Here is a 27,990-nt window from a genome sequence, read left to right on the forward strand (position 1 = left end):
TGAGTGAGCGCTAAAGCTGAAAAAAAAACTTTCCAAATTTTTTTTTTTTTTTTTTTCGGCATCCCGCTGGTTTTATTGTAGTAGTCGGTATTACCTCCTACTTACTTTTGTTAATTTTTTAATTTACCGTTTCAATGAGTACGAGAACGAGTATACTCGAACGTTATTATTTATTTATTTATTTTTAAAAAGAAAAACAACCTCCTATTATTATCATTTGACAAGTTGAAAAGAGTATTTAAAAAAAAAACTAATAGGTTATCATAATTACAAAAATAGTAAACAGTAGATTTAAAAGTGTCGAAATAAGAAGAGTGTAGAGAATTAAATAGGCGATTCTACGGGGGGAAAACAATAAACAAAACTTAAATTTATTTAAATAGTATATTATCACGAATAGACGATGATACCTAGATAATAATGATAAGGCATTAAGGTTTTATACAATTTTAAGGAAAAGACTACTCGCGCCAATTAATAATTTATAAATGATAAGAGGTAACTTATAAACGTGCTTTAATTATACGATCTTAGTAGTGGTAAAAAAAAATTTTTTTAATTATTAACAATTTGCTGATATTGCTTTTAAAACATAATAATAATAATAATAATAATAATAATAATAATAAAGCCAACGGCCATAGCGTGCTGGTCACACCGGTTCCCGTACGATCACCGAAGTTAAGCAGCATCGGGCGTGGTGCAAACTTGGATGGGTGACCGTTTGAGAACGCCACGTGCTGTTGGCTTAAAAGAGAAAAAAAAAAAAATGAGAACAAGACAAAGTAAGAACCAAAAACAAATCTTGTTCTACTGTCGACCTGAGGCAGCTCGACGAGAATGTGAATTTCACTGCTTCTGACCCTGGCCACTCCAAAGATGTTAGTCACCGGAGCCCAGTTCAGGAGACAAATCGTTCCCATCGAAAAAGACGGACTCAGGAAGACCTTCAAGAATTGATGTGGTGCTATCTTATAATAAGTGGCACCACCGAAATTCGAGTATTTGTCCCTAAGGAATCGGGTAGAAACCTCGGATAAATACTTAAAAACTCCGACAAGTAGCCTTGTCGTGTTTAATGGTGGATAATAATAATAATAATAATAATAATAATAATAATAAAATTGGGATCGTTCGCGAAATAATAATAATATTTTAAACGTTCGTGTCATTTGCAAATTTTGTTTTTTCGTCGTGGATTTAGTTAATATTGTTATTTTATTTAAAAGGAGAGAAAAAAACTTTTACGTCACGTTGTTATTTATAATAAATAATGATAATAAATTAATTAATTAACGGAAAAGGTGCGAAATTTTTTTATAGTAAGAAGTTTCGTTCGCTCCGAGAAAAAAAATGTAATATATATATATAATAAAACGTTTGAATTTATTATTAAAAAAAAAAAAGGAGGGGGGAGGGGGGTTAATAGAAAATAAAGTTTACTAAATAGTTTACCTAATTTATTATACACGGTTTACTTCATTCATATTCTCAAAAGTTTTATTTTCGGTCATAAATTAATTATCTCTTTTCGCGTGTCATTATTAGACTCAGTTTAAGTTAAATGTAGTAATTTGAATCAGTGCTGATCCCGGTCCCGGCCCTGATCCTGATTCTTCTTATTCTTATTCTTCTAACCCTCCCCTTCCTCCTCCTCCTCCTCCTCCTACCCCCATCATACATGCGGGGAGGGTGTCATGCGTGGTGAGATTCATGCGCTTTATAACAAAGTTTTTTATCCTTTTTTGCAAATATTCCCTCTCCCTTCTTTCCTCTCTTCTCCCCCCATTTTCCCATCGTTTCGTTTTTTCTTTTTTTTCTCCTATTTTTTTTTTTTTTTTTATTTAAAATTTTTATTTTCCACGTTCGTTCCCTTTATGGGACAGGCGGTCGGGGGTGGGGTGAGGGGGGAAAACTCGAAATCTGATTTTAAGGCGCGGTTAACGTTTTAACATGTTAATAAAATCACGTAAGCCCTTTTATTTATTTATTTATTTTTCTTTTTCTGTGGAAGATTTTGTCGTCAGGAAAATTGGATTTCGATTTGGTTTTTTTTTTTTAACAACCCTAGCCACCCCCCTCTCTCTCTCAGGGTGTAATTAATATCTTTGATTTTCCACCGTAAATTAACGGGATTGGGGGGAGGTTTCGGATCAGAGTAGGCGGATAAGTGAAAAAAAAAATAAAATAAAATGTCTTTTCAACTAAATAAAAATTAATTATATTGATTTTTAATTATAATATATATATATAACAAAAATATCATCGTTCGTAATAACACTATAAAAAAAATTTACATTAATGTTTATTACAGTATTTATATATATATATATTTTTTTTTAATATTTTATAAATGAGAATTTACACGGATATTTATAATAATATGGCACATCATTCACACAAGTTTATTTATTTATTTTATTATTTTGTTTGTGATGGTAACTAAAAGATTTTATCGTTTTAAATAGAAATTTAATACATTAATTAATTATTATCACTGTTCGTCGTATCATTTTTAGAATTTTTATCACTCGGATTTTCGGTAACGTTAAAAGAACCGCCGCGGCCGCCATTAAGTTTGTCGTTAAATTGTCCTAAATTATTATCTAATTCGTTATCGACGGTTTTGAAAAATCCGCCGTTACCGCCCCCCTTGTCGTTGGTATCCGTTGTAAATGAATAATTATTACTGCTGTCGCCGCTTTCGTCATCGCTATCATCGACGTCACCTCTTTGATTTTGTTGTTTAATAGCAGCCAAACGCTGTTGTTGTATTTCTAAATGTTGTTTCCGCCATTTTATCCGCCGGTTTTGAAACCAAACTTTTACCTGTTTGTAAAAAAAAAAATAATTTTTTTTTTGCCCCCTCAATAAATTGTTTGATTTTGTGTAAGCATTTATCGAAACGCTGTCGTACCTGAGCTTCCGTTAGTTGTAAAGTATGTGCCAAATACAATCTTTCTGGTCCCACCATGTATTGTTGCCTTTCGAATTCGGCTTCCAATCTTTCCAATTGTTCCGGAGTGAATATCGTTCTCACTCTTTTAGCTTTTCCGCCGCATTTTTTACTTACACTTTCGTTGGATGATTTTTCTACGCGAACGATTAACAAAAAAAAAAAAAAAAAAAACAGAAAATCGTATCAGTAAAACAATCACAAAATAATAATAATATTAATAAAATTTACAAAAGGATAACAAAAGATTTGTCCGATGGTGATGGGTGGTATCATATTGTGGCTTGTTGTGTATTTAATGATTTGTAGAGTGTTATACCACTTACAAAAAAGGGTAACGTGTTGTACTCACGGGGAGGTAAGATAGGGTTTCGAAAAAGAAAAGGGAAAATGATTAAAAAAAAAAAAAGTTATTATCACGTATACAGGGTGTAAGTTAAAAATAATAATAATAATAATAAAAAGGAAAACAATAAACCTCGTACGTTTTAGCACCCTTACAAATGAATATACGTATTATATTTCATACATGAATGATTCTTTAATGATTGCCACATTACACCGCAATATTATCATGTCTTTTTCTTTATTTTATTTTTATTTTCAACATGTCCTCCTACTTTTTTTTTTTTTTATATACGTACAAGGGTAATAAATCTCGATCTAATTTATTAATTATTGAGAAAAAAAAAAATTCTTTGGTTCAGTTAAATAAATCATGCATGACTTATGGATGATAATTCTTTTGTCATTTAAATTATTAACAATATTAATATATTTTTTTTTTAAATATATATTACAAAAGTCATGTAGTATAAAGAGTAGAAGAGGAACGTGCCAAATGAGAGTCCTCAAAAAAAAAAAAATTTATTATTATTATTATTATTTTTCTTCCTTTTTTTTTCGATCGATCGATCATTAGGGATTTAATTGATTGTTTCCCACGTAATTATTTCATACGATGTTAAAACGTTTGGCAAATTTTATATAAATGAAAATTTTTGTGACGTCATAATAATACATCGTGCCTTTAGGATGGGTAAAACAATTTCCCGGATGAAAATTATGAATTTTATATATCAATTAATAATAAATAAAATTAAATATAATCATTTTCCGACGAGTTTTTTTTTTTTTTTTTTTTTTGTAAATGTCAACCGACAACACCACGTTTTTTGTTTTCTCTTCATTCCAAATAATAAATGTTTTGCTTGTTTGTTATTGGATGAATAAAATTGTAAAATTTGAGAGAAAACAAATTCATTTCAATGTAAAATATATAAGGGTGAAAAGTTTTACGAGAGGGATGGAGGGAGGTGGGGAGAGGGCGAAGGTAATAATAAGTGTTGTTTTCGCATTCTGTTTGACAATAAGGTAGAAAATTTCAATTTGTTTGTTTGTTTCCTACATTGTTTGTTTCCCGTATTTAGATCATTAATTTCAAAAATTAATTAAACCATATTGTTTTTGTAATTTTGAAAACCGCGAAATTAAGCTTTGTTTATTAATAATAAATTCAATAAACCTCTTTATGAATAGAATAAAAAAAAAAAAATTAGAAAAATTATAAAACCTGTCTCTAATTCGTATTTTTAAAATTTTCCACATGAAAATTTTTGTCGTATTAGAGAGAAAAAGAAAATCGATGTTATTTAAAAATTTTCGTTACCAAAAAAGCGCGTTTAATAAAATTTTAATTAATTATTATAAATAAATTTAAAACCCCGATCGATTTTTTAAAAAATAAATTAGCTTTTCTGATTTTTAAATACAAAAAAAAATTAATTAAAAAAATTTTTTTTGTTTGCAGATATTCGGAAAATTGGTGAAAGATTTTCTAAAAATTCCTGCGAGTTTCCGTCGGATGTTCGGAAAATCTTTTTCCCACTTCGTTAATCGCACGACACGGGAAAATTCAAAAAAAGGAAGCAAGAAGAAGAAAACTCAACTCACCTGTCAAATCGTTACAATTTGAATTATGATAATTTGATATTTGATTTTGTAAATGTCTCCTGTTGATTTCACTTCCGAAATTGGATAAATCCGATGAAGTTCTTAAATCCGTCGGAATTTGAAAACCTAATAAATGTCTAGATGACGAAGAAGATGAAAATCTCGTAGTCGCAGTAGCAGTAGACAATTCCAACGACGACGACGACGTAGTATTAGAATAATTATTCGTCGTTTCCACCGTGGAAGAATTTGTTAAATTCAAACCTAATCTCGGATGATAATTATTCGGTAAGTAATTAACATGATCTCGATCGACATCACGATCCCGAATCCCTAAAATGGCATCAATAGTAAATGATTTTGTAGATTTCGTCGAATTTTGATTATTTTCCGACGGATTCGACGTGTTATGATAATTATTTCCGGTTATGGAAAGCGGAGGACTCGGACTCGGACTCGACGTATCCTCCGTACTAGCTTCAGAACATGATGTGCCAGATCTGTTCATTCCAAAATCTGAATTTTGTGTCGTCGGTAAAAGATTTCTTGATGAATATCTCTGTTGGTGAAGCTGTTGAAGTTGTAAATATTGGGAAAAATGTGGATATGACGATAACGGCATTTGCATCATTTTTTTGTTAAATTGTTTCGACGACCGGTAAGTTTTTTTAAAAAATATTTTTTTTTTCGTTTATTTATCAATCGGTAAAATCCCCTCCATAAAACAACCGACCGGTACTTTAATTTAATAAGAAAAAAGTAACGACTGGTATTTTCGCGTAAAATTCACAAGAGCACACACGACCACAACAACAACAACAACAACAACAACAAAACAAACAATAACAACCAAAATATAAAACCACGTTTGTTGTTGATGAATAACACGTTCAAACTGTGATACTACCTAAAATGTTAATAATGATAGAGTAGTTTTATTGACAGAGAGAGAGAGATTTAGCTCCTCCTTCCTCCAGAAATGTTCTGCCCTTCTGTCTTGATATCATCACTATAATAATACCTTCAACCCTTAACACTCTCACGCACCCTTAAACACACACATTTTTACTTTTTTTTTATTATACGAAAAACCCAATGTTAAATATAATAATAATAATGATAAAATTTAACGAACCGATCACACAAAAAATATTATTATTCACACTTAAGGTATCAGGCGAAAAAGAAAGAAAAAAAAAATATTAAATTTTCTTTTTTGTTTTCCCGCGATTTTCCGCGAAAAAATTTATTATTATTATTATTCGTAATATTACAATGAGGGGGTTGTAAAATTGTTAAAAGCCGCAAAATTGTTTTTTTTTTTTTTTTTTTCGTCAAACGACAGAAAGAAATTTTTTTTTTTTTTTGCCTTTTTCTCCCTACGTTTTCTTTCTCGATTTTTCCTCTTTTTTTTTATAAAGAAAAAAAAAAAAAAAAAAAAAAAAGTTACTCAAGTTTCCCAGAAAAAAGAATTTTATAAAATTGTGCAACCGGTCGTCTTTTAATAACATTATTATTATTCTCGGTCTTTTCTTACTGAAAAAAAAAAAAAAAAAAATTTTTTTTTTGATGAAATTGTTTTCGTAAACACTTTGTCCTTGTGCCTCAATAAACGGCTGAGATTGAATCCCTTCCTTCCTTCAGGACCTATCTACCACTTCGTCCTTTTTCCATTTTTCTCTCAAACCATTTTAGAAAGATTTGAATTGTTTTAACGAAATTGACGGGGAAAATTTTTTGTTTTTTATATATCTATGCTGGAGAAAATCAAAATAAAAGGGAAAATTTTTTCAAGCGTCAGTTTACGCGGAATTACCTATAATTTTAAAATAGGGGTGAATTTAAAGGGATATAATAATATAATATGTTTAGTCCGTACTCGAAACGTTTCAACTCGTCTATTCGTAATCTCATTGGTTAAACGTAATCACGGATATTTACGATTGGTTAAAATTTTTCTCGCTCCGCCCACAATTAAAATTTTCCGGTCAGTATGTATATGATCTTGTTGTCATGCTGTGAACGGGAAATTCATGTTTTTTTCGGCTTGCTTTGTTCTTCAAGCGTTTACGCACGATTGAAATTAACAAGAAAAAAAAAAAATTAAAATGCTTTTGTTAAAAAAAAAAAAAACGACAAGAAGAAACAAAAAAGGAAAAAAGAGGAAAAAAAAAGGAAAACAAAAAAGGAAAAAAAAAAAATTTTACGTTTTAATTTTTTTATTTTTTATTTCGTCCGACATTTTCCACGTGAAAATTTTAGAGAAAAAAAACGAAAATTTTAATCTGATCGATTTTAAGGCGTTTTCAAAAATTTTCCGCCGACGGGATAATAATACACCATTTCCGCCGGGAAAATCATGATTTGTTTCATCCAACCGGAAACGTATTTTTAAAAAAATTGAAATTATAAAAAAATTTTTAAAAATGGCGACAGGTAAATAAAAACAAAGGAAAAAAAAAATTTCCCATTAAATGTTTATTGAAAATTCGTACGTTGGAAAATTTTCAAAAAAAATTATCAACGCGATAATAATGATAATAATTTTTACTCTGTCGACAAGATAATAATAATTTAAATGAATTGTTTATAACAATTTTTTAAATCTTCTCGAATTAATAATAATAATAATAATAATAATAATAATAATAATAATAATAATAATAATAATAATAATAATAATAATAATAATATTTAAGCAGTGTAATAAAAAAAACAAAAATCGTCGAAATATGCAAAACAATTATATATGCGAACACATCACGCGCGATTTTTAAAACTAGAAAAAATAAATAAATTAATAACAATAACAATAATAACAATAATATTAACAATAATAATAATAATAATGATAACAATTAATGAATTTGTTTTGGTAAAATAGGAAAAAAAAGGCAAAGAAAATCGTCGCAGTAGTAAAAAAAAAAAAACGGATTTGACCTCATACTGATTCAAAAATTAAAAATAAATAATCAAATTAAATAAATAAACAAAAATAAATAAATAAATAAATAAACAAATAAATAAACATTAAAAATGAATTTAAAGGGAAAAAAAAAAATTTATTTACAGAAAAAAAAAAAATGGCATTTCATGAGGAAATTAATATTTAAATAATTCATAGTTGATCACGATATGTTGATCTAGCTGAAATAATAATAATATTTTATTTATTTGTTTATGAAACGATTAATTATTATTATTATTATTTAACGTCATTGGACGGGGATTTCATATTTGGAATGATCAAAACAATATTGTTTACACGTATATAAAGTTGATGGCATAACTGTCATGACGAAAAATAGTAAATAAAAATAATGAAAACAAAACAATAACGGTAATAATAATAATAAAACACACGAGAATTCGATACAGGCAATATTTGCGGGATGATTTTAATTAAAACAAGACGGACAAAAAATAATAATAATAATAATTAAAAAGGATTACGTTTTTTTTTGTTTAAAGGGAGAAACATTTGATTCCTATAAGACGTTAGGCGAATTATGATTGAGACAAAGGGTCAACAAAAAAAAAAAAAAATAATTATCGAAAATATTAATAAAGGAATTTAATGAGTTAAAAAAGGATTAAATGGACAATGAATGTGATAAAAGGATGAAAAATTAATCGCATTGTGAGTCCGGCATTTTCCATATAATTTTAACGAAAACGTTTTTCATTTTAATTGTAACAATCCTATTTTTTTTTTACTCATTTTAAATAATTAAAACTTTATGTAACGTTTGAAAGTTAATCGCATCGGTTAATTTAAATATTTTTTTTACTCTATGAAAATGAAGAAAAGTATTTAAAAAAAAAAAAAAGGAAACGTTTTAATTAGGATTTGTAAATGTGTGTAATTGTAAAAAAAAAAAAAAATGTCGTCGTCGTGACTTTAAAAGTCGTGGCAAAAGAAGATGAAATGAAGTCTTTGTCTTAATTTTGGTTTATTTTACGATAGTAAATTCGTGTGAAACGAATGGCAAATAGGAAAATGTTTGGAAAAAATAAAACGTCCGGGGGAAAAAAAAAAAAGAAAATAATTAAAATAAATATTTTAACTCGAACCATAAAGAAAGAAAGAAAAAACAAACCCTTAAGGGAGTGCAAAGATATAAATAAACATAAAACGAGACAGATTTTTAATAAAATGTTAATAAAATTTCGGAACCGATTAAAAGTTCTTAGCATTCCTAATCGCTTGTCAACAGGACAATCAAAAAAAAAAAAAAACGGTCAAAGCACGAAAAAGGTTTAAATGCTTTGGAAAAAAAAAGAAAAAGAAAAAAAAATTTTCTCTCTCTCTCTCTAACTCTCTCTCTCTCTCTCTCTCACTCTCTCACATTCTCTCACTCTCGTTATTAAACGAAAAAAATCTATAATTAAAAAATAAATTAATTAATATAAATGTAAATAAAACATCCGCCATATTTTACATTCAAAACCGGAAATAAATGAATAAATGAATTGATTTCCGTTAATTTTTCTTTTTATAAAAACGCGTGACAAATTTCATATTTGTTAGTTATGCCCTTTTTCAATTAATTAAAAAGAAAATATCATCGATGATGTAACAAGGGGATGCTTACAAAAGATTTTTGAGTTCCTCATTTTTCGCGGAAGTCAAAATCTCTCTCTCTCTCTCTCTCTCTCTCTCCTGATTACTCTTTTCCTTTTCTTCATCCCTACTCTTCCCATACCTCCCCCGTCCGTCTCTCCCCCTCTCTTACTCTTTTATTCTTCGTCCTCACACCACCGTGACAACATTTTCCCTTTCCAATAAATACGATGGAATTTTTATTAGACATGATACAACCATACAACGTTGGTTTATAAGTCATTGTAAAGATTGTTGTTATGACATAATGATATTTTTAAATGGATTTTTTTCTCTCTCTCTCTCTCTCTCTCCCCCACTCCGAAACCCTTAAAAAAAAACAGATGACTGGAGAGAGTAATAAGAGAGGGTAGAAACAAGAGAAGAGTATGAGAGTAAAAAGAATTGACGTTCGGCATTGTCAAAAAAAAAAATTAAATAAACGGGCAGAAGATATATATATATATTTAAAGAGATTAATAAAAAAAGATGATGATGATGATGATGATGATGACAGTTAAAAAGAAGAAAAATGTCCGCAAATTAAAATTTTAATAATAAACTTATGTACGCACACACACACACACACACACGGGGGGGCGTATGAGTACGTGAAATCTCTTTGACGATCTTATTCTTTGATTAAAAACCGCATCAATCGATCGATTCTTTTGACATTTTTTTTTTTTATATAAATTTATTTGAAATTTCAATTGCTTTTGTGTTATTAGTCAGTAGTAGTGATTTCATATAAAAGGGTAAAAAAAAAAAAAAAAGAAAAGTATTAAATTTTTTAACTAATTTTTTAAACCTACGTGAATTTCCTTTTTCCGTTAATTGGAAATTAATGATATGTTAAATATGTCGTTTATTAAATTCATGCTTTCTTCCCCCCCCCTCTAACCCAATCGTTTGATCGCGCGCCCTCTACCGTTATTTTAAAAAAAAAAAAAATCACGTGACTTTCAAGTAACGGTTTTGTTCACGTTTAAATGAGAGTTACATGTGATACACTAACACCGGAAAATTATAAATGGTTGTTTAATTTATTTTTTTGGGGGGAAAGTGTTTTTTTTTTTTTTCATTAAAAGAAAAACAAGACATTAATTATGTAATGGATAAAAGTAGGTTTTGTTTTAGAATCTTTAAAATGTCATAAATTCGCATCTTTAGATACTGTAAAATTTCCAAAAAAAAGGTTTGTTTATTAATTGTTTATTAATCATGCTTTTTTTTTAGGTGATGATTTCGTTGCTTTGTTTTAATGATTTTACTTTCACACGACTTGAAAAAGACACTGATGGAGTTAATTCATAACGATCCAATCCAAAAGAACAAAAAAAAAATGAAATTTTGGAGTTAATTAATTGTTTAAATTTCAAGGCTGGGTAATGTATTAAATTTCTTATTGTCGGTTACAAGTGATGTATCGCATAACGTAAAAGGAAACACTCATGATCAATTATGAATGTTGAATGTTGGATTTTAAAAAAAAAAAAGCCAGGAAAAAAATAACAACAACAAAAATTCGATACCGTCACGCCATATTGAATTATATATATATATATATATATATATTTTGTTTTATTCCCTTCGTATTTATTCACGTATAAAAAATAGAAAATAATCGCGTAAAATAAACCGCAGTAAAAATATATCACATAAATTAATTGAAACGTGAATGAAGCGATTAGAAAATTTCAGATAATGTAAATAATGACATTAACGTAATCGAAATGACGACGATGAGTTTTCGCGCCAAAAAAAAAAACATTGTTTACTTTGTTGCCAACTGAAATTTATTTATTTCACTGTAAACGAACGCCATTTTGAATATTTGAAAATGTAAGATTATATGATTTTATTTCGGTTTTTTAATAATTATTTTATATTTTCGTGCATAAAACAGAATCGTTACGTTTTTTTTTTTGTTTTTTATATTTACCGCGCGCCATAGACGTGACGATTGAAATTCAATTTTAAGGCCCCGAAAAATGAAATTTTCGGTTTAGAGTTTTCACTTTATATGTTAGAGAAATTATTTTCATGTCAACGTTAATTTAGGTTGTGTATTACATTATTTTTTTTTAAATTAAATGTTTATAAAATATGATGAATGTAATAAATAATTTTCCCGCGGGAACTGCTTCCCTTGTCGAAGAATTAGATAGTAAGTAATAATATAATTCGTTTGCATTTGATTGATTGTTGAAATTTACATAAAGTGTATTTGTATTTTTTATTTTTTTTTTTTCTGTTTTAAAATCGTTGAAAAATGTTTTTTTTTTTTTTCCTTGTTCTAACTTTTAGGTAACTTTGTTTTCAGAAAAACTTATGGTATTACTTAGAGATGGAAGAACATTAATAGGTTATTTAAGGAGTGTTGATCAATTTGCTAATTTAGTTTTACATAAGACCATTGAAAGAATACATGTAGGAAAAGAATATGGAGATATATACAGAGGGGTTTTTATCGTTAGAGGAGAAAATATGGTATTATTAGGTGAAATTGTAAGTATATAATTCCTACTAAAATTCTTCATTTGTATTGCATTTAAAAAAAAAAAAAAAAACTTATCGAATGTATCGATCATTTTTGTTTCTCGATTATTAAACCCAATTTATGAATTAACATTATATTTAAATTGTAATAGGAGGTCAGTAAATGTTTTTTTTTTTTTTTTCGAGACGATTAATTACAAATCATTTTCAAACTTGTAACTTACTTGCATTGTGTTTTTTTTTATTATCGCCTGATAATCGTACATCATATATTATTTCTTATTAATAGGATGTAGATAAAGAGAAAGACTTACCACTCGATGAAGTTTCTGTCGATGATATATTAGATGCTCAAAGGAGGGAACAAGAAGCTAAACAGGAACATTATAAATTATTGACAAAGGCGTTAAAAGACAGAGGTGTACAATTTGCATCCGATTTAACACAAGATGATATATTTTAATGATAAAACATAAGCTGTGAATACAACAGAAAATTTTATAAATGTAATTTTAAACAAAATTCTAATGGTAAAAAAAAAAAAAAAATACACATGTTTTTAATTACTTATATTATCATTATTATTATTATTTTTTTTTTTAAATTTGAATATTTAAATCGTAAATAATTTTTTTTAACTTTCGTAAATATTTAAAAACTTAACTTATTTTTAATTTTTTTTTATAAAGCAAACAAAGCATCTTAATAATTATTGCAATGTTATGTAAAAAAAATTACTTTCTATTATTATTATTATTTTTTTTTTTTTTTGCTGATTAATGTGACGTCACATAATGTTTTACAAAAATTAAGCGAAAACTTTATAAAATATGAAAAAATCATTTATTTATTTTTTATTTATTTTCAATCGAATGAACTTTTTATTAAAAAAAAAAAAATAGTATTATCATTAATAACTCTTTTGATAACTGTTTTATTTATGTTATCATTTTAGGTTAAGAAAAAAGAAGGGAAAAAAAATAGTAATAATAATAATAGTAAAGGAAAGAAAAAAAGAAAAGAAAAGAAAAGAAAAGAAAAGAAAGCGTTACCTTTAACCATGGTCGACGTGAAATAATAACGTGAGTTTATTATTATTATTATTATTATTGTTCCGTTTTTATCGAACCCATTTCTTCCAAAAGTTCTGTTAAACCTTCGGGTATGCGATCTTCGTCCAGTTCACGATTCCATTCTTTATATTTATCCAATTCTTTACGTAATGCAATGACGGCTTTCTCCCTATCCGTCACGAGTTCTTCCAGGTATTGATACCTTAATTTTTTTCTCGCTCTGCATTCTCTCGCGCTTTGCCTGCTACGTTCCAATTTGGCTTTGACGTCAACTTTATCCGATGCTTTCCTACCCGGTTTCCTTCCCCTTTTTCCACCTTCTTTTCTTTCGCTTTTCGGCGTGTCTAATTCGTCGTCGTTGTTCGTCAATAACAATTCTTCAAATTCCATTAAATCCATTTTCGGTCCACCCTTTGATTTCTTCCTTCCTTATCCCCTTTTCTTTCTTTACTTTACTTTTACTTTTATTTTTTTATTTATTTACTTTTTAATTATTTTTGGAACTGGTTAGAAAGAAAAAAAAAAAATAACCATTTTCAATAATATAATATATATCTATGTATATATATATATATTTAGTTTTATTTAAATTAATATTTAAAAAGAAATAAATTTACAATAGGCCTTTTCGCGATTAATTTTTTTTTAATTATTAACACATAAGTATTTATTTATATATATATATATATATATATGCATATGTATGTATGTATATGAAGGCCTTTCTTTCTTTCATTACATTATATAATTAACAAAAATAATAATGATAATAATAATTATAATAATAATTTTCATCAAATCATTAACGTTATCACAGTCTCTCTCTTCACACATCATCGATTTGTGTTTTGTAAATAAATATTTCCCCATTAACTTATTATTATTATTATTATTGTTTTCCCCACTGGAAAAGTAATAACGTCTCTCAGGCACTTAGCCGCCGTAATTTTTTTTTTTTTTTCCGGCTTTAAACTTTTTTTTTTTTTTTTAAATTCATTTCAAGCGACAACAATAACAACAACAACAAAAAATAATAATAATAATAATGAAAAATTCATTCAAACATTCGTAATAAGGACCTTCTAGCATAACAATAACAATAATAATAATAATAATAATGATTATGATGATGATGATGATGATGTAAACAGTCTCATTGAACAATCATCAACCGTCAAAAATATATTGTAATAATTAACTATCACGATCGTGGTGATGATGATGATGATGGTGATGATGATGGTGATGACGATGATGATGATGATAATTATAATTATGATTATCTTTATAGTAATAATAATAATAATAATAATAATAATAATAATAATAATAATAATAATAATAATAATAATAATAATAATTTAAAATTCGACATTAAACTGATTTAAATAAAGGCGAGAGATGTAGTAAATGGCATTTTGCGGAGTAAATATTTCTTTTTTTTAAAAATATAAATATATATATTATTATTATTATTATTAATTTTATATAGACTATAAAGCAGATATATATTTATATATTTAAAAGGCAACGAGTTATTTAATCAGCTGATACATACATATATATGTACATATACATTTATATAAATTAAAATCTAAAGCTGTTTTTCTCTCTCTCTCTCTCTCTCTCTCTCTCATTATATATCTATCTGCCTCTCTGTCTGTCTATCTCTTTCTGTCTACTTATCTATCTACCTATCTATATTTTCTCTCACGCTCTGTTTATCCTTCTATAAAATAACCTTGAAAAAAAAAAAATAAATATTTGTAATGAAAAACTCTTTTGAAGTATCTTTTGACATTTGAATTTGAAATCGATCTCCGCCGTCCGGCATTACATTAATTTTATTTATTTATTTATTTATTAATCGATCCGTGACGTAATTCGATTTTAATTTAATAAATAAAAATAAATAAATAGATGAATGGAATCGTCGCGAACGAAAAGTCGATAATTATTTTCATTTTCACTTTTTCTCGTTGTTGTTGTTGTTGTTTGTTTGTTTTTTTTATTGTACAACAATTTTATTGTTGGCACGATTTTTGTAAATAATCACGCGATCGAATTAATTTTTTTTCCTTCTTTTTCATCTTTCAATTCATAAAAATCCTAAACTCTCTCTCTCTCTCTCTCTCTTTTTTTTAAAACCATTTTTCTTATGAAAATTTTCCTTTCTAGAAATCCAATTTTTTTTTTTTTTTTTTTTCATTTAAATTCCTCTCAGTGCAATCAATTGCAATCGATTGCAACAACAACAACAACAACAACAATAATAATAATAATAATAATAATAATAAAAGCCAACGGCCATAGCGTGCTGGTCACACCGGTTCCCGTACGATCACCGAAGTTAAGCAGCATCGGGCGTGGTGCAAACTTGGATGGGTGACCGTTTGAGAACGCCACGTGCTGTTGGCTTAAAAAGAGCAAAAAAAAAATGAGAACAAGACAAAGTAAGAACCAAAAACAAAATCTTGTTCTACTGTCGACCTGAGGCAGCTCGACGAGAACGTGAATTTCACTGCTTCTGACCCTGGCCACTCCAAAGATGTTAGTCACCGGAGCCCAGTTCAGGAGACAAATCGTTCCCATCGAAAAAGACGGACTCAGGAAGACTTTCAAGAATTGATGTGGTGCTATCTTATAATAAGTGGCACCACCGAAATTCGAGTATTTGTCCCTAAGGAATCGGGTAGAAACCTCGGATAAATACTTAAAAAAACTCCGACGAGTAGCCTTGTCGTGTTTAATGGTGGATAATAATAATAATACTGATGATAATGATAAAAATGATAATAAAAATGTAAACATATTTACCAAAAAAAAAAACACGTGTGTTTAAATTACTTCATATTTTCGTGTGGGAAAAAATAATAATTATAATAATAATTCACGTCGGGTTTTGTCTCTCCCCCCCCCCTTTCGCGTACACTCACACACAGCGCAGGATTTTGTCATAATCATCATCATCATTATTAACGTTTTAAAAAAAAAAAAAAAAAATTAATTAATTAATTACATGTCGTTAAATCATTACCACGTTCACATCACCACCCCCCACCACCACCACCACCATCATCTCTACCACAATTTTCAATATTTTACATTGTTTTATATCGTATAAAACAGTTTCCAGCAGTTTGATTACCAATATATATATATATATATATATATATATATATAAATTTTCTTTAAATACATTTACATACATACATTATGTACATAAAAAGAAAAAAAAAATTTGTTTAAATAGGTAAATCTCTTCTTTAAGTCTATTTAATAATATAAATAATTTATCTCTTTTTCATATATTTCATCATATAAAATATTAGTCGTTTCATTTATTATTATTATTATTAATGTTAGACAAAAAAAACCTGCCACATTTTTTTTTTTATGTATAAACATTTGTTGTGCCAAAACGGCATTTAATTGCGTAAAAAAAAAATTTTTTTTTTTTTTTAAATCCGAAGCCAGATTATTATTATTATCATCATCATTATTATTATTACGCTTTTGCAATGCTTGAAAAAAAAAAATCATATTTAAATAATTTAATAACTTTTTTTTTTTTCGTTCGTTCGCCATTTTCTTTGTTTATAGAGTGCGCTCTCCCCCCTCTCCCAAATCTTACCAATCATTTCACAATAATAATAATAATAACTTTCGACTACATCATCATCATCATCATCATCATCGTCGTGAACACCAATAGTAAATAAAAAAAAAAAAAAAAAAATTATACGTACGTTTATCGTTTTATTGATCGCGCCAAAATAAATTTCAAATTTAAAAAAAAAAAATTCTTTCTCTCTCTTACCCGTGGTGACGTCACTCTCGCGACTAAATAAGATGATGATGATGATGAAAATATAATTAAATAAAGAGTAAATATATATATATATATATATATATATATATATATATATATATATATATATATATATATATATATATATTAAATAATTCGCGAAAAATCATTCGTATTTATTTAAATAAGAAAATATTATTTATTTATTTATTTATTGCGTTTTATGTATAACAACATACATATATATATATATATATATATATATATATATATATATATATATATATATATATATTTAACAACAAACCATATTATATTTCATTTTGCACTTGTATATTTATATAAAAAAATATATATATATATGTATATATAATTCTTATAATCATCGGGTATTATTATTATTATTTTATAACCGTTTTTTTTTAAATAATAATAATAATAATAATAATAATAATAATAATAATAATAATAATAATAATAATAACAATAACATACATATAACATACGTACATGATGACGATATAATTGAGACCAATATCACTAAGCAAAAAATTTTTTTTTTTTGCTTCTATCACCGTTTTTGTTTTATTTATTTATTTATTTTTGCATATTTACAATAGCGCATCAGGCTGATACGTAGTAGTAATAATAATAATAATAATAATAATAATAATAATAATAATAATAATAATAATAATAATTCATACTAATCTTTTTTCTTTTTCTTTTTTTTCAGGATAGAATTTTAAATTTCGATTCTTTTCGATATAGCAGCAGGACGTTGACCAAAGAAAGGAAAAAGAAGAAAATCCCATCGTTTGTATGCCGTAAAATAAATCTTCGGATGTTACTTCCGGGGGGTAAGTTTAATATTTTAATTTATTTTCTATGCATGAAAAACCTTTTTATCTAAAGTATTAACAACAACAATCTTGCCATCTTTTTTTTTTTTTTTTAAATAATTATCGTCATTATTATTATTATTATTATTATTATTATTATTATTCAAATAGCGAACATATACGCGCAAGCTTTTAGAATGTTTTGTGGGGTTTCGCAAGCTCGGTGCATTAAATTATTATTATTATTTTTTTAAATATATATATATATATATATATATATATAATAATTAAATCGTAAGTCGAATTACTTTTTTTTTTGCTTCGTATTCGCGTTGTTTTTTTTTTTTCTCTCTCTTTTCCTATTGAATATTTATGAAATATTTCAATGATGACGTATTACTATTATTGTTATTATTATTATTATTCGTAGAATATACAATTTGTCTTCTTTTTGTTCTTTATCTTATGTACGATTCAAGCATTTCGATAAATAGTTTATTCATGTAAACTTTACCCTCGCGGTGAACGGCGGTCCAAAATCTTCTATTTATGTAATCCGCTTGTCTGAGGGCGGGAAGACACAGAAGCAAATGATTCATGTGCAGAGACGTGGTGTTTGGACGGAGAACGGCAACGCAATCCGCGAGAGCCGATAATATGTTGTCCCTTAGTTTTTTCAATGGGGGAAGATCGTCTATGCGAACGTCGGAATTGGCCAAAACCAGAGCTTTTATTATGTAATATTCTTCTTTCGTTATGTTAAGTTTTTCTTGCCTTTCGACGATGTGCATGCAGTGTTGGTAAATGTCCATGGCACCGCATTCGCGAGCCATTTTTTCGTCGAACGAAAAATCCGCGGCGAATTTCAATTCTCCCGTTCCCGGGAGCGATCTGTACGTGACGGTGAGAGTCAATATTTCCGCCCACGTGCTTTGCAACAGCCTCATTTGATCGTTGAGCGTTAAATCCAAAAAGCCCGGAATGTGTTTGGCCCATGTTATTATTTTGACCAATTCTTGATCGTATAAGTCGCTTAATATGTTTAGAGTTCTTACGGCCGGATCCGCGTTCGATATATCTTGAGCCATGACCGATATATCCGGCTCGTTGAGTGATAATGCTTCAAGTATTTTATTGTCTTCGAGACTAGGGAGATAGGGTTTGAGGGGTAGCATAGAATGTATTTGATACGGGGTATCCGTGTTTCTCCTGTATTTTTGCCGTCCCCCCCGGACTCTGTCCAACCGGACTCCCTCCTTAAGCATTCCCATTCTCAAACATTTTTGAAATCTGCACGCTTGACATGCTTTTCTCCGACGTTTGTTTATCTCGCAATCGTTAGCCGCCGGACAAGTGTATTCTATATTACCTTGTATAGTTCTTTTGAAAAATGCTTTGCAAGCCTCGCAAGATGCGACTCCGTAATGAAAACCAGAAGCCACATCTCCGCACACTAAACACAGTCTTCTCGGTAAATCATCTTCCCGTATTTCTCCTTCCGCGTTATTTACACTAGCTTCCCCGACGAATTGAGTCGTCGAAGAGCAAAATTGTTGATCGGGACTTTCCGGAGATCTCGAATGAGTCACGTCGTAACAATTCATTTCTTGCAAATTCCCATAATCCATTTGATTGGGGAGCTCCGTTTTCATTGGAGAATATATATTGGTGCTCGTGCTGCTGTTCGTGGGAGAACATGCTAGAAATCCCGATCCATCGACTTCTTTTTTTATGTGCGATATTGCCAATATGGGAGCACCGTCTCCGGACATGTTGTACTACAAAAAAACCCCTTTTGACTATTGACGTCCCTCAACTTCTCCTCTCCTTCTCTCTAAATCCATGTCGGCCCCTGACTATACAAAATAAAAATACAAGACCCCACTTTAGTATTTAAAAAAAAAAAAAAAAAAAAAAAAAAAAATCATTCCTGTGAATTTAAATATCAAAAAAAAAAAAACGAAAGTGAGTTTATTATTATTATTATTATTATTATTATTATTATTTCTATTTAAATAATTCAAATTTTTAAAAAAACAGACTACGGGATTAATTATGTCAAAAACAAACAAAAAAAATCGTTAAATCCTGTGGTATCACAGGAGCTCAATGACACGTTATATATTTAAATTGCATCATTAAGTATGATATTAACACCTGACACACGCACACGCACACGCACACGCACACGCACACGCACACACACAAAATGAATACAATGATAACAACAACAAAAAAAAAAAACATTTTAAAAAACCATAAACAATATTAATATTCGTTTGTGATTGTGTATTAGTTTGTCAATGGTTATTTCACATGTACTTTTATCAATGATTTAAAACAAAATTTTCTTCTTTCATTTTCACAACTAAATGTGTTATGTTTTCAAATTTCGATAAACCGTTCGTCGTTATTTATAAATAATAATAATAATAACAATAAATCAAAGTAATAATAATAATAATAATAATATCAGAGAATTGATGAATTGTTCGAACATAAAATATTAAACATTTTGCTCTTGTGTAAAAAAAAAAAAAAAAAAAAAAAAAAAAACAATGACGATAATTATAATAATAATAATAATAAGAAAAGATGGCGAGTGTGCAATGATTGATATGCATTTACGTCAATATGTCGACTTACTATAACTATATTATTTTAAGTTTAAATTATTAGAAATAGTCAACGGTTTTTTTTTTGACAAACGTTAGAAGACGCTTCAGTACGTATAATTATTACGGATAAACACATCATTTAAAGCCTTGAATTTCACTTGCTTAGGCTAACGAAAAAATAGGGCAAATACCTCCCCCCCCCAAAAAAAAAAAAAAAAAAAAAAACAGTTTAAAAATTCTAATCGTTTCTTTTGATTAATTAAATAAGTAGTTTAACTAAATATTCATTACAACATAGTTTATCGTTTAGAGATGGTGTAACACCCCCCCCCTTCCCGCCCCATTTAAATCTAAATCAGGAGGAATTGGGTAGCTTGTATAATAATAATAATTGATTTTACTTAAGTAAGAAATCATGAAAAGGCAAAATAGACTCCATTTAATAATTTTTGCATTTCTTGAACTGATTATGAGTAGTTGACTCCTGTCACACTTAACAAAATAGAGGTAGTTTAACTAAATACCTTTTTCATCTCATCATTTATCGTATCAGGTGAATATAAAATTTTTGACCTCCTGTTTCTAAGTGCGATTATCTATTGATTGTACATTACTTTAACCCTTTTATTAAGTTAGTTTGTTTCATTATAACATATTTTGCCACATGTTTAGTGTAAAATTCTCTTTTAACTCCAATTGAGATTAGAAAAGTTTGACTGCCATCAGATTACTCGAGTTTATGAGTACAAAATTGTAATTTCTATCATGCGATTATGAATGATAATAATAATAATAATAATAATAATAATGGTATTAATGATAATTATGATAATGATTTTGAAAATGAAAAAATAGATACATACACTAATGAAAACGTTTTAAAAAAAAATAATTTTAAACTCACAACATTTAAAATTAAATTCACAGACATGGGGGGGGGGGGGGTAAAAATAAAAACATGAAGGCATAATATGAAAAATTTTCTTTTTTCGATTGTAAACTTTTTGTTTAAAATTTTCATTTTTCAAACAATTATCACTTATCAAATTTAAAATAATTATTATTAATTAAAAAAAATTAAATAGATTTCTTACATAAATAATATTTTTTAAATATAAAACATTCGATAAATCAATTTCGAATTTTGTTAAGCTACTAAGCTTACGACCAATCTTATCAAAACAGGAAAATTAATTTGGTAGCTTTGATAAAGATTTTTTTTTTTTTTTTTTTTTTTTTTTAAATTTAAATTTTACCCAATAATTTTTTTTTTGGTTAAATATTGCCTAAACATTGTTAGAAAAAAAAAAAAAAAATTAAATAATAATACATAATAGGGAAGAAAATACGAGTAGTTCATTATGAAATATTTGTTTCAATTATTTAATTTCACAAATTGATTATTTCTAACAATAACAATAACAATAACAATAATAATAATAGTAATAATAATAATAATAGTGATAATAATAAACAGCAGTAATGAAATTAAAAAAAAAAAAGGTTTAAAAATTAAATTTTTGAACATATTACATGATATTTGCACATATATATATATATATATATATATATATATATATATATATGATGTTAATTTAACACTTCCATCATCATCATCATCATTATTATTATTACTATTATTATTAAGTAATTATTTGTTTAAACTTTATTAAATTAGCTTAAAATGATTTTTTGTGTGTGTGTGTGTAATATCGTATATGAAATTTAAATTTAAATTGAAATTGAAATTTTTTTTTTTTTAGGTTTAAGTTTGGATATTTAACTTACCAATAATAATAATAATAATTAGTAACCGAGGTACGTTGAGTAGAAAAAAAAAAAAAAAAGATGTTATTACTAAGCACTTGATTTTTTATTATTATTAATTATTATTATTATTATTATTTTCAGAAGGAAAAAATTTTTTACAAATACACGTTAGTTAATCCATAGCCGAAAGATGAGCGGAATATAATTTTTTTTTTTTTTTTTTCCAAGATGATGCGTTTTTTATTTCAAGGTTTTATTATACAAGAGCCATGGCCTTGACCTTGGCCTATTAGGCTTACGTTTTTTTTTTTTTTTTTACACGGGTAAGTTAATAATGTTAATATGATTAGCTTATGGACCTGCATTTAAAATATAAGAGTACAACAAGTAATATGAGACGCAGCTAGGCTTAATATCATATATTTACAAAATTTATATTTAAAAAAAAAAAATTGGGATAGAAGAATACGTATGAATAACTCACCGTAGAAAATTTATTTGTTCCCGGTATTATAAATAAACGTAGAAAAAGTTTTTCTCTATTCAACTCCAAAAACTATTACGTAATAAAAAATAAAATTAACACAAAATAATAATAATAATAATAATAATAATACAAAAAAAAAAAAAAAAAAAAAATTTCCTTTTCGAATACTAAAATAAATTGTAGCCAACTGTGTGTGTGTGTGTGTTAACCCTTTTCGTCGCCACAACGTTAAAAAAAAAAAGAGAATTTTGTCGATAAACGAACTTTTGTTTTATTATTATTATTTATCATGGCGGTTTTATGTTCGAAAAATTTAAAAATAACGAAATTTTTTTTACAAAAATTTAATAAATAAGTAAGTGTAATTAATTATTTATAAACGTTTCGGGTTAAATTAATTTTAATTTATATTTTATTAACTTAATAGTATATTTTACGAATTGGCCATGACGAAAAAAGTATAATCATTTGCATTGTTAGAAAAAAATTAGGAATTTTTTTGAAAAAAAATTTAAATTAAAACAATTTTATTATTATTATTATTAAAAAGAATTCAATTCAGAATTTATATTAATGATAATTTAGCATATTGAAAAAATATTTAATTTAAGTAGTTTAAATCAAACGATATGAATTTAATTAAAAAAAAAAAAAAAAAATTGCAATTCATTTTTACACAAATTTCTGTTGTTTTAACATAAAACAATAATTAAATTAAAATTAAATGCTGAATTATAATCTGGATAAACATTAAATTAATGTTACTAATGTAATTTATGCACACAATTGTGCATACCATTGTTTAGATGAAGTGCATTTCGGATTAACACAATGAGGACATGTTGTTAAAAACTTTGGCGATATTTTTTGATTGCTTTTCAAATGATTCGATACGATATCGACTAATGCATTTATAAATAGAGGGTGATCATTCGGAGCTGAAACTCTTCTTATCGTTTCCACTCCGACCTGAAATAAAAACAATTAATTTTTTTTTCTCTTATAGTTAATTTATCAATTTAATATTTAAAAATAAGTACATTTATAAAAATTACCTCTTCTTTTAATTCTTTACAATATTCTATATCTAATTCGTGTAACGTTTCAATGTGCTCGTTGACAAACGCAATAGGAACCAATATAAAATTTTTTTGACCTTGTTTCACATAATCTTTTATAGCTTCATCCGTGAATGGACCGAGCCATGAAACTGGACCAACTTTTGATTGCCATGCCAATATGTATGGATTACTGTGATTCAATTCTTTCATAACTAGATGAACAGTCGCTCCGACTTCTGATGGATATGAATCTCCACGTGATACAACCTGTTTAAAAATTTTAGAGCGGAAGGTAAGAGAACAAACTCATGTATTAAAATTAAATGCAAAGAAATGTTAGTGGTAACCTTTAGAGGTAAAGAATGTGCTGAAAATAAAATCAAAACATCATTTCTAATATTTTCAGGAAAATGTTTTAATTCTTCTTTAATGTTAGAAGCGAAAGTTTTAATTAATAATGAATTGGTAGACCATCTATCGATCACGCTCCATTCTACATCTTTTGGCATTTTATTTTTTTTTTTAAAATAACTGTAAATGGCATTGAAACTTGAACCGCTTGTAGAGCAACTGTATTGTGGATATTGCGAAAATATAACCACTCTCTTAATTCCATCACTAAGAAAAAGGTAATTGTAAAAAAAATAAACATTTTACATGAGGGAATTTAATAATAATTTATAAACATACTTTTCAATATTTTCTAGTGTGTTTTCCGTCAGTGGATTCGCATAACGAAATGCTACATATGGTTTGTGTGGTGCAGTCGAAGGACAAATTTCATCTAATTTTTGGCATAAAAGTTTCCCTTGAAGTTGAGTCCATTTTAAAATGGGAGAACCTCCTCCGATTTCTGAATATTTTTTTTGAACATCAGGTGTTCGCCTTTTAGCGATAAAAGGCCCGAGAAAACTATGAGAAAATGTAATATTTTCAGGTGAGTACCATTTAAAATATATTATTAATGAGGATATTTTGGCACAATTTAAAAAAAATGATTTCACGTTTGAAATGGAAGTTGTATCATATCTCTGTCTGTCATAATTTTTAATAAATAATCATGTACGTGATCGATTTCTTGAGGTCCACCCATGTTTAACATGAGAATGGCGGTTTTCGGTTTTAAATTAATCCCGCTGACTGATAAATTTCTTCTACAAGTCCATAATTTCGTTTTAACTTTGCCGTACGTGAAACCTAAAGAATAAAAAAAAATTTTTTCATTTGATGAAAACGATGATGATTGTTACGCGATAAGTTATTTTTGTGATAAACGGTTGACAATTTACCTAATGTTATAAAGTTTTTAATTAACATTGTTTAAAGCTAAATAAATACTGACTGTGTTGTGAAAACTAGATTTTATAAAAAAATCAAGTGTTGAAAAATATTTAATTACATTTCTCAAGTGCAAATGGGGAATGTAAATAATCATTAAACGCAGTTTGGCCAACGGCTATAAAATTTTACAAGAGAAATTTGTCGACGGTGCGTAAAGTGTCGTGTAATTTTATATTCAAATAAGAAGTAGTGTTGTTTTTCATGTGCTAATAAAATACAACTAAAACACAGTGATGGATTTTAATAAAGAAGAAATTAAAATTAATCCCTCGACAATAGGAGTTTATACTTTTACGACAAATGTCGCCGAAAGACAAATTAAATTCGAAGTACTCAAGTTTAAAGATAGCATTTTTGTATGGATCGGTGAAAAACACATGAGAGTTTTTAATGATCTGTCATTATCAACGTTATTTCCAAAAACAATGGAACCCATCGGTACGAAAATAATGGGAGATCAAACGAATTTGACGTCGAGTAACATAGCAAATAAATTGAGTAAAAAACTAAGCAAACCCGTATACGTGAGTTTTAATTTAGTCGATGATAGACTGACAGTAGCCGTTGTCAATAGTAAATTAGCTGAAGAAATAAAAAATAATCCTCAATTTTTTTGATTTTACTAACTTAAATCACGCGTTATTCAATTTTTTTTTATCAAATTGTAAATTTATAAATGTAATTTAAATTTTTTAAATATATTGTCTAAATAATAATTTCTTAATTAAATCGTGGATTTCAAAAATTTTTACCCAGTCATTTATAAATTGCACTATTTAAGGTAACAGTTTGAATGCGTATCGTGTCATTAGATAATTCCGTTAGCGGGCTTGATTAGATGTCGTGGTAATTTTGCAATCTACCACGAACATGTTATACATTTTGTGGTAATGTTGTTTGGGTTTAGAAAATGAATTTAATTATAATTTTTTCTACTAGTATTGAGAAAAAAATGTTTTTTAACGAACGTTAAAGCGTATTTAAAGGATAATTATGTTTAAAATAAAATTTTTGGATGTGAATGCCCAGAAAACGTGTAAATGATCGTTTATGAAAAGTTGAAGCCAATTTTGCTTACTGTATTTTTTTTGTAATCATGAACTCCAGTGATGATTCTTCAGATGAAGCAGATTATGAAATTAATTTTAGTCCGAAATATTTCTTACGTTGCCATTCGAAACATAGAAAAGATGCCGCGGATGTGCAAACCAACGTGAGTTGTTTTACTTTCAAATTTTAATTCAATTTAAAATTTTTTCTCAAAGTGATTATTTGTTTTAAAAATTGATTTTGATTATTATTTTTTAATATGAAATAGGTATGGGAGTGCGCTTTCAAGCCGCCCGATGATGATGATGATACAGAATCGTCTAATATAGTAGCAACTTGTGGTGGGAATAGTATATGTTTTATAGACATAAAAAATGGAAAAGTAATGAAAAAATATTATTCTTCGAAAAGCGGGTTAGTATTGGTCGATTAATTTTTCATTTTATTTAATTATTTCAACTCTGAAAAAAAAAAATTTTATTTATTTTAAGGGAAAACTTTTTTACACTCTCATGGACTAAAATAAAAGGACACAGTATTTTAGCCGCTGGTGGATCGGTACAAATGATTAATTTTATAACTTACGAAGAAGGTTATTGCTTTCATGAAGAAAAATTTGAAAGGAGTATCATAGGAGTCAAAGTCGGAATAACTTCATTAAAATTTCATCCCGTCGTAACGAATATTTTATATTGTATGTAGATCATTTTCAATCGAAAATTAAATTTGGCAACCATGCATTAATTCCATATTTATTATTGATGAAATAAAAATAATTTTTCAGGCTCATGTTCGAATGGTAGAATTTTAGTTATGAATATTGGATATCCGACGGCTCCAGATTACACGATTAATTTACAAATTCTCAAACAGTATGAAGTTCACTGTGAAGTTTTTTTATTAGTTTATTATTTAAACAAAGAATTGATATTGGGAACAAGCGATGATGGTATATACTGTTGGAAGGGAAATCCGGAAATTATGTCCTCGTCAAAATCGGAGTGAGAATACATACAATTTATATTGTAATTTTTATTATTCTTAATTTATTGAATACTTTTATTTTTTTTTTTTTGTTTCAATTATAGTAATTCAAAAGTTTTATTACAATTTCCTGGTCGACCTTTGGCACTCACAAATGCTCCATCATTGGTTGACACAGTCGAAGTTTTAGAAAACGGTTTGATTGCATCTAAATGTGCATTGAGAGGATCAATTTACATTTGGAACATTGATGAAGTTATAAAAGACTCAATTGTTCAAGATGTTACATTAAGAATCAATCCGCTTTATAAATTAGAATGGAGTAACACGGATAATTATTTCATGTATTTGGGTTACGATTCAGGTATTTATTCTTTTATAATGATTTTTTTTCTTTTTTCTCTCTCATTTATTTACTTATTATTTATTTATGATGATGATGATGATGATGATAGGTTTGAAGTATTTAGTGTGCGGAGATGATAAAGGCGCAATTTGGACATACGATATTAAAAATATTATTAAAAATTCTAATACGCCGGAAAATAAAAATGTCACGTCTGACGGAATGAACGAATCAAACGAAATGATACAACCCGTAACGATATTCGAATGGCCCAATTTGGAGGATGCATATGCGAGTAGAAAGAGAAAACTCAATTTGAACGTTTACGACATTGTTATAAACAAAGTCATTCTAAGTCGGAACAGCGAATATTTGGTTGCCGTAACCAATAAAAATATGGTATGTATATGGAAAAATAAGAAAAGAAAGAAAGAAAAAAAGAAAAAAAAACTTAAAATAAACACCGCCGACTGAACTTTGAACTTTGACCTTTTTTTTGTTTTTTTTAAAAATGAAATTCAATCGGTCATCGATTTTTTTTAAGTTTTTTTTTCTACATTTACTTATAAAAATTTCTTTTAATCATAGAGTAA

General features: G+C 27.5%; 7 protein-coding genes across 7 annotated transcripts; 2 read left to right on the forward strand and 5 right to left on the reverse strand.

Annotated features, from left to right (window-relative positions):
• Window positions 1-2,484: 2,484 nt before the first annotated feature.
• On the reverse strand, window positions 2,485-3,532 carry Phum_PHUM516190 (Homeobox protein Hox-B1, putative; the record flags this gene model as incomplete). The annotated part of the gene is made up of 4 exons (XM_002431188.1): window positions 2,485-2,829; window positions 2,918-3,093; window positions 3,442-3,452; window positions 3,486-3,532. 4 exons carry the CDS (start codon window positions 3,530-3,532, stop codon window positions 2,485-2,487), a joined length of 579 nt encoding a protein of 192 aa, XP_002431233.1.
• A 940-nt stretch (window positions 3,533-4,472) lies between these two features.
• Phum_PHUM516200 (uncharacterized protein) lies at window positions 4,473-5,531 on the reverse strand (the record flags this gene model as incomplete). Its single annotated transcript, XM_002431189.1, has 2 exons — window positions 4,473-4,483; window positions 4,910-5,531. 2 exons carry the CDS (start codon window positions 5,529-5,531, stop codon window positions 4,473-4,475), a joined length of 633 nt encoding a protein of 210 aa, XP_002431234.1.
• Window positions 5,532-11,621: 6,090 nt separating this feature from the next.
• Window positions 11,622-12,477, forward strand: Phum_PHUM516210 (lsm1, putative; the record flags this gene model as incomplete). Its single annotated transcript, XM_002431190.1, has 3 exons — window positions 11,622-11,682; window positions 11,839-12,023; window positions 12,304-12,477. The coding sequence occupies 3 exons, from the start codon at window positions 11,622-11,624 to the stop codon at window positions 12,475-12,477; spliced, it is 420 nt and encodes a 139-aa protein (XP_002431235.1).
• Window positions 12,478-13,120: 643 nt separating this feature from the next.
• Phum_PHUM516220 (uncharacterized protein) lies at window positions 13,121-13,486 on the reverse strand (the record flags this gene model as incomplete). Its single annotated transcript, XM_002431191.1, has 1 exon — window positions 13,121-13,486. The coding sequence occupies one exon, from the start codon at window positions 13,484-13,486 to the stop codon at window positions 13,121-13,123; it is 366 nt and encodes a 121-aa protein (XP_002431236.1).
• Window positions 13,487-18,198: 4,712 nt separating this feature from the next.
• Window positions 18,199-19,584, reverse strand: Phum_PHUM516230 (retinoid X receptor, putative; the record flags this gene model as incomplete). Its single annotated transcript, XM_002431192.1, has 2 exons — window positions 18,199-19,518; window positions 19,558-19,584. 2 exons carry the CDS (start codon window positions 19,582-19,584, stop codon window positions 18,199-18,201), a joined length of 1,347 nt encoding a protein of 448 aa, XP_002431237.1.
• A 3,805-nt stretch (window positions 19,585-23,389) lies between these two features.
• On the reverse strand, window positions 23,390-24,993 carry Phum_PHUM516240 (gerrochelatase, putative; the record flags this gene model as incomplete). Its single annotated transcript, XM_002431193.1, has 6 exons — window positions 23,390-23,584; window positions 23,671-23,943; window positions 24,024-24,294; window positions 24,367-24,588; window positions 24,681-24,873; window positions 24,966-24,993. 6 exons carry the CDS (start codon window positions 24,991-24,993, stop codon window positions 23,390-23,392), a joined length of 1,182 nt encoding a protein of 393 aa, XP_002431238.1.
• A 257-nt stretch (window positions 24,994-25,250) lies between these two features.
• Phum_PHUM516250 (uncharacterized protein) lies at window positions 25,251-25,634 on the forward strand (the record flags this gene model as incomplete). Its single annotated transcript, XM_002431194.1, has 1 exon — window positions 25,251-25,634. The coding sequence occupies one exon, from the start codon at window positions 25,251-25,253 to the stop codon at window positions 25,632-25,634; it is 384 nt and encodes a 127-aa protein (XP_002431239.1).
• Between the last annotated feature and the right edge of the window lie 2,356 nt (window positions 25,635-27,990).

The sequence above is a fragment of the Pediculus humanus genome, genomic scaffold (genome assembly GCF_000006295.1).
Source record: "Pediculus humanus corporis 1103172108281 genomic scaffold, whole genome shotgun sequence".
Classification (NCBI taxonomy): Eukaryota; Metazoa; Arthropoda; class Insecta; order Psocodea; family Pediculidae; genus Pediculus; species Pediculus humanus.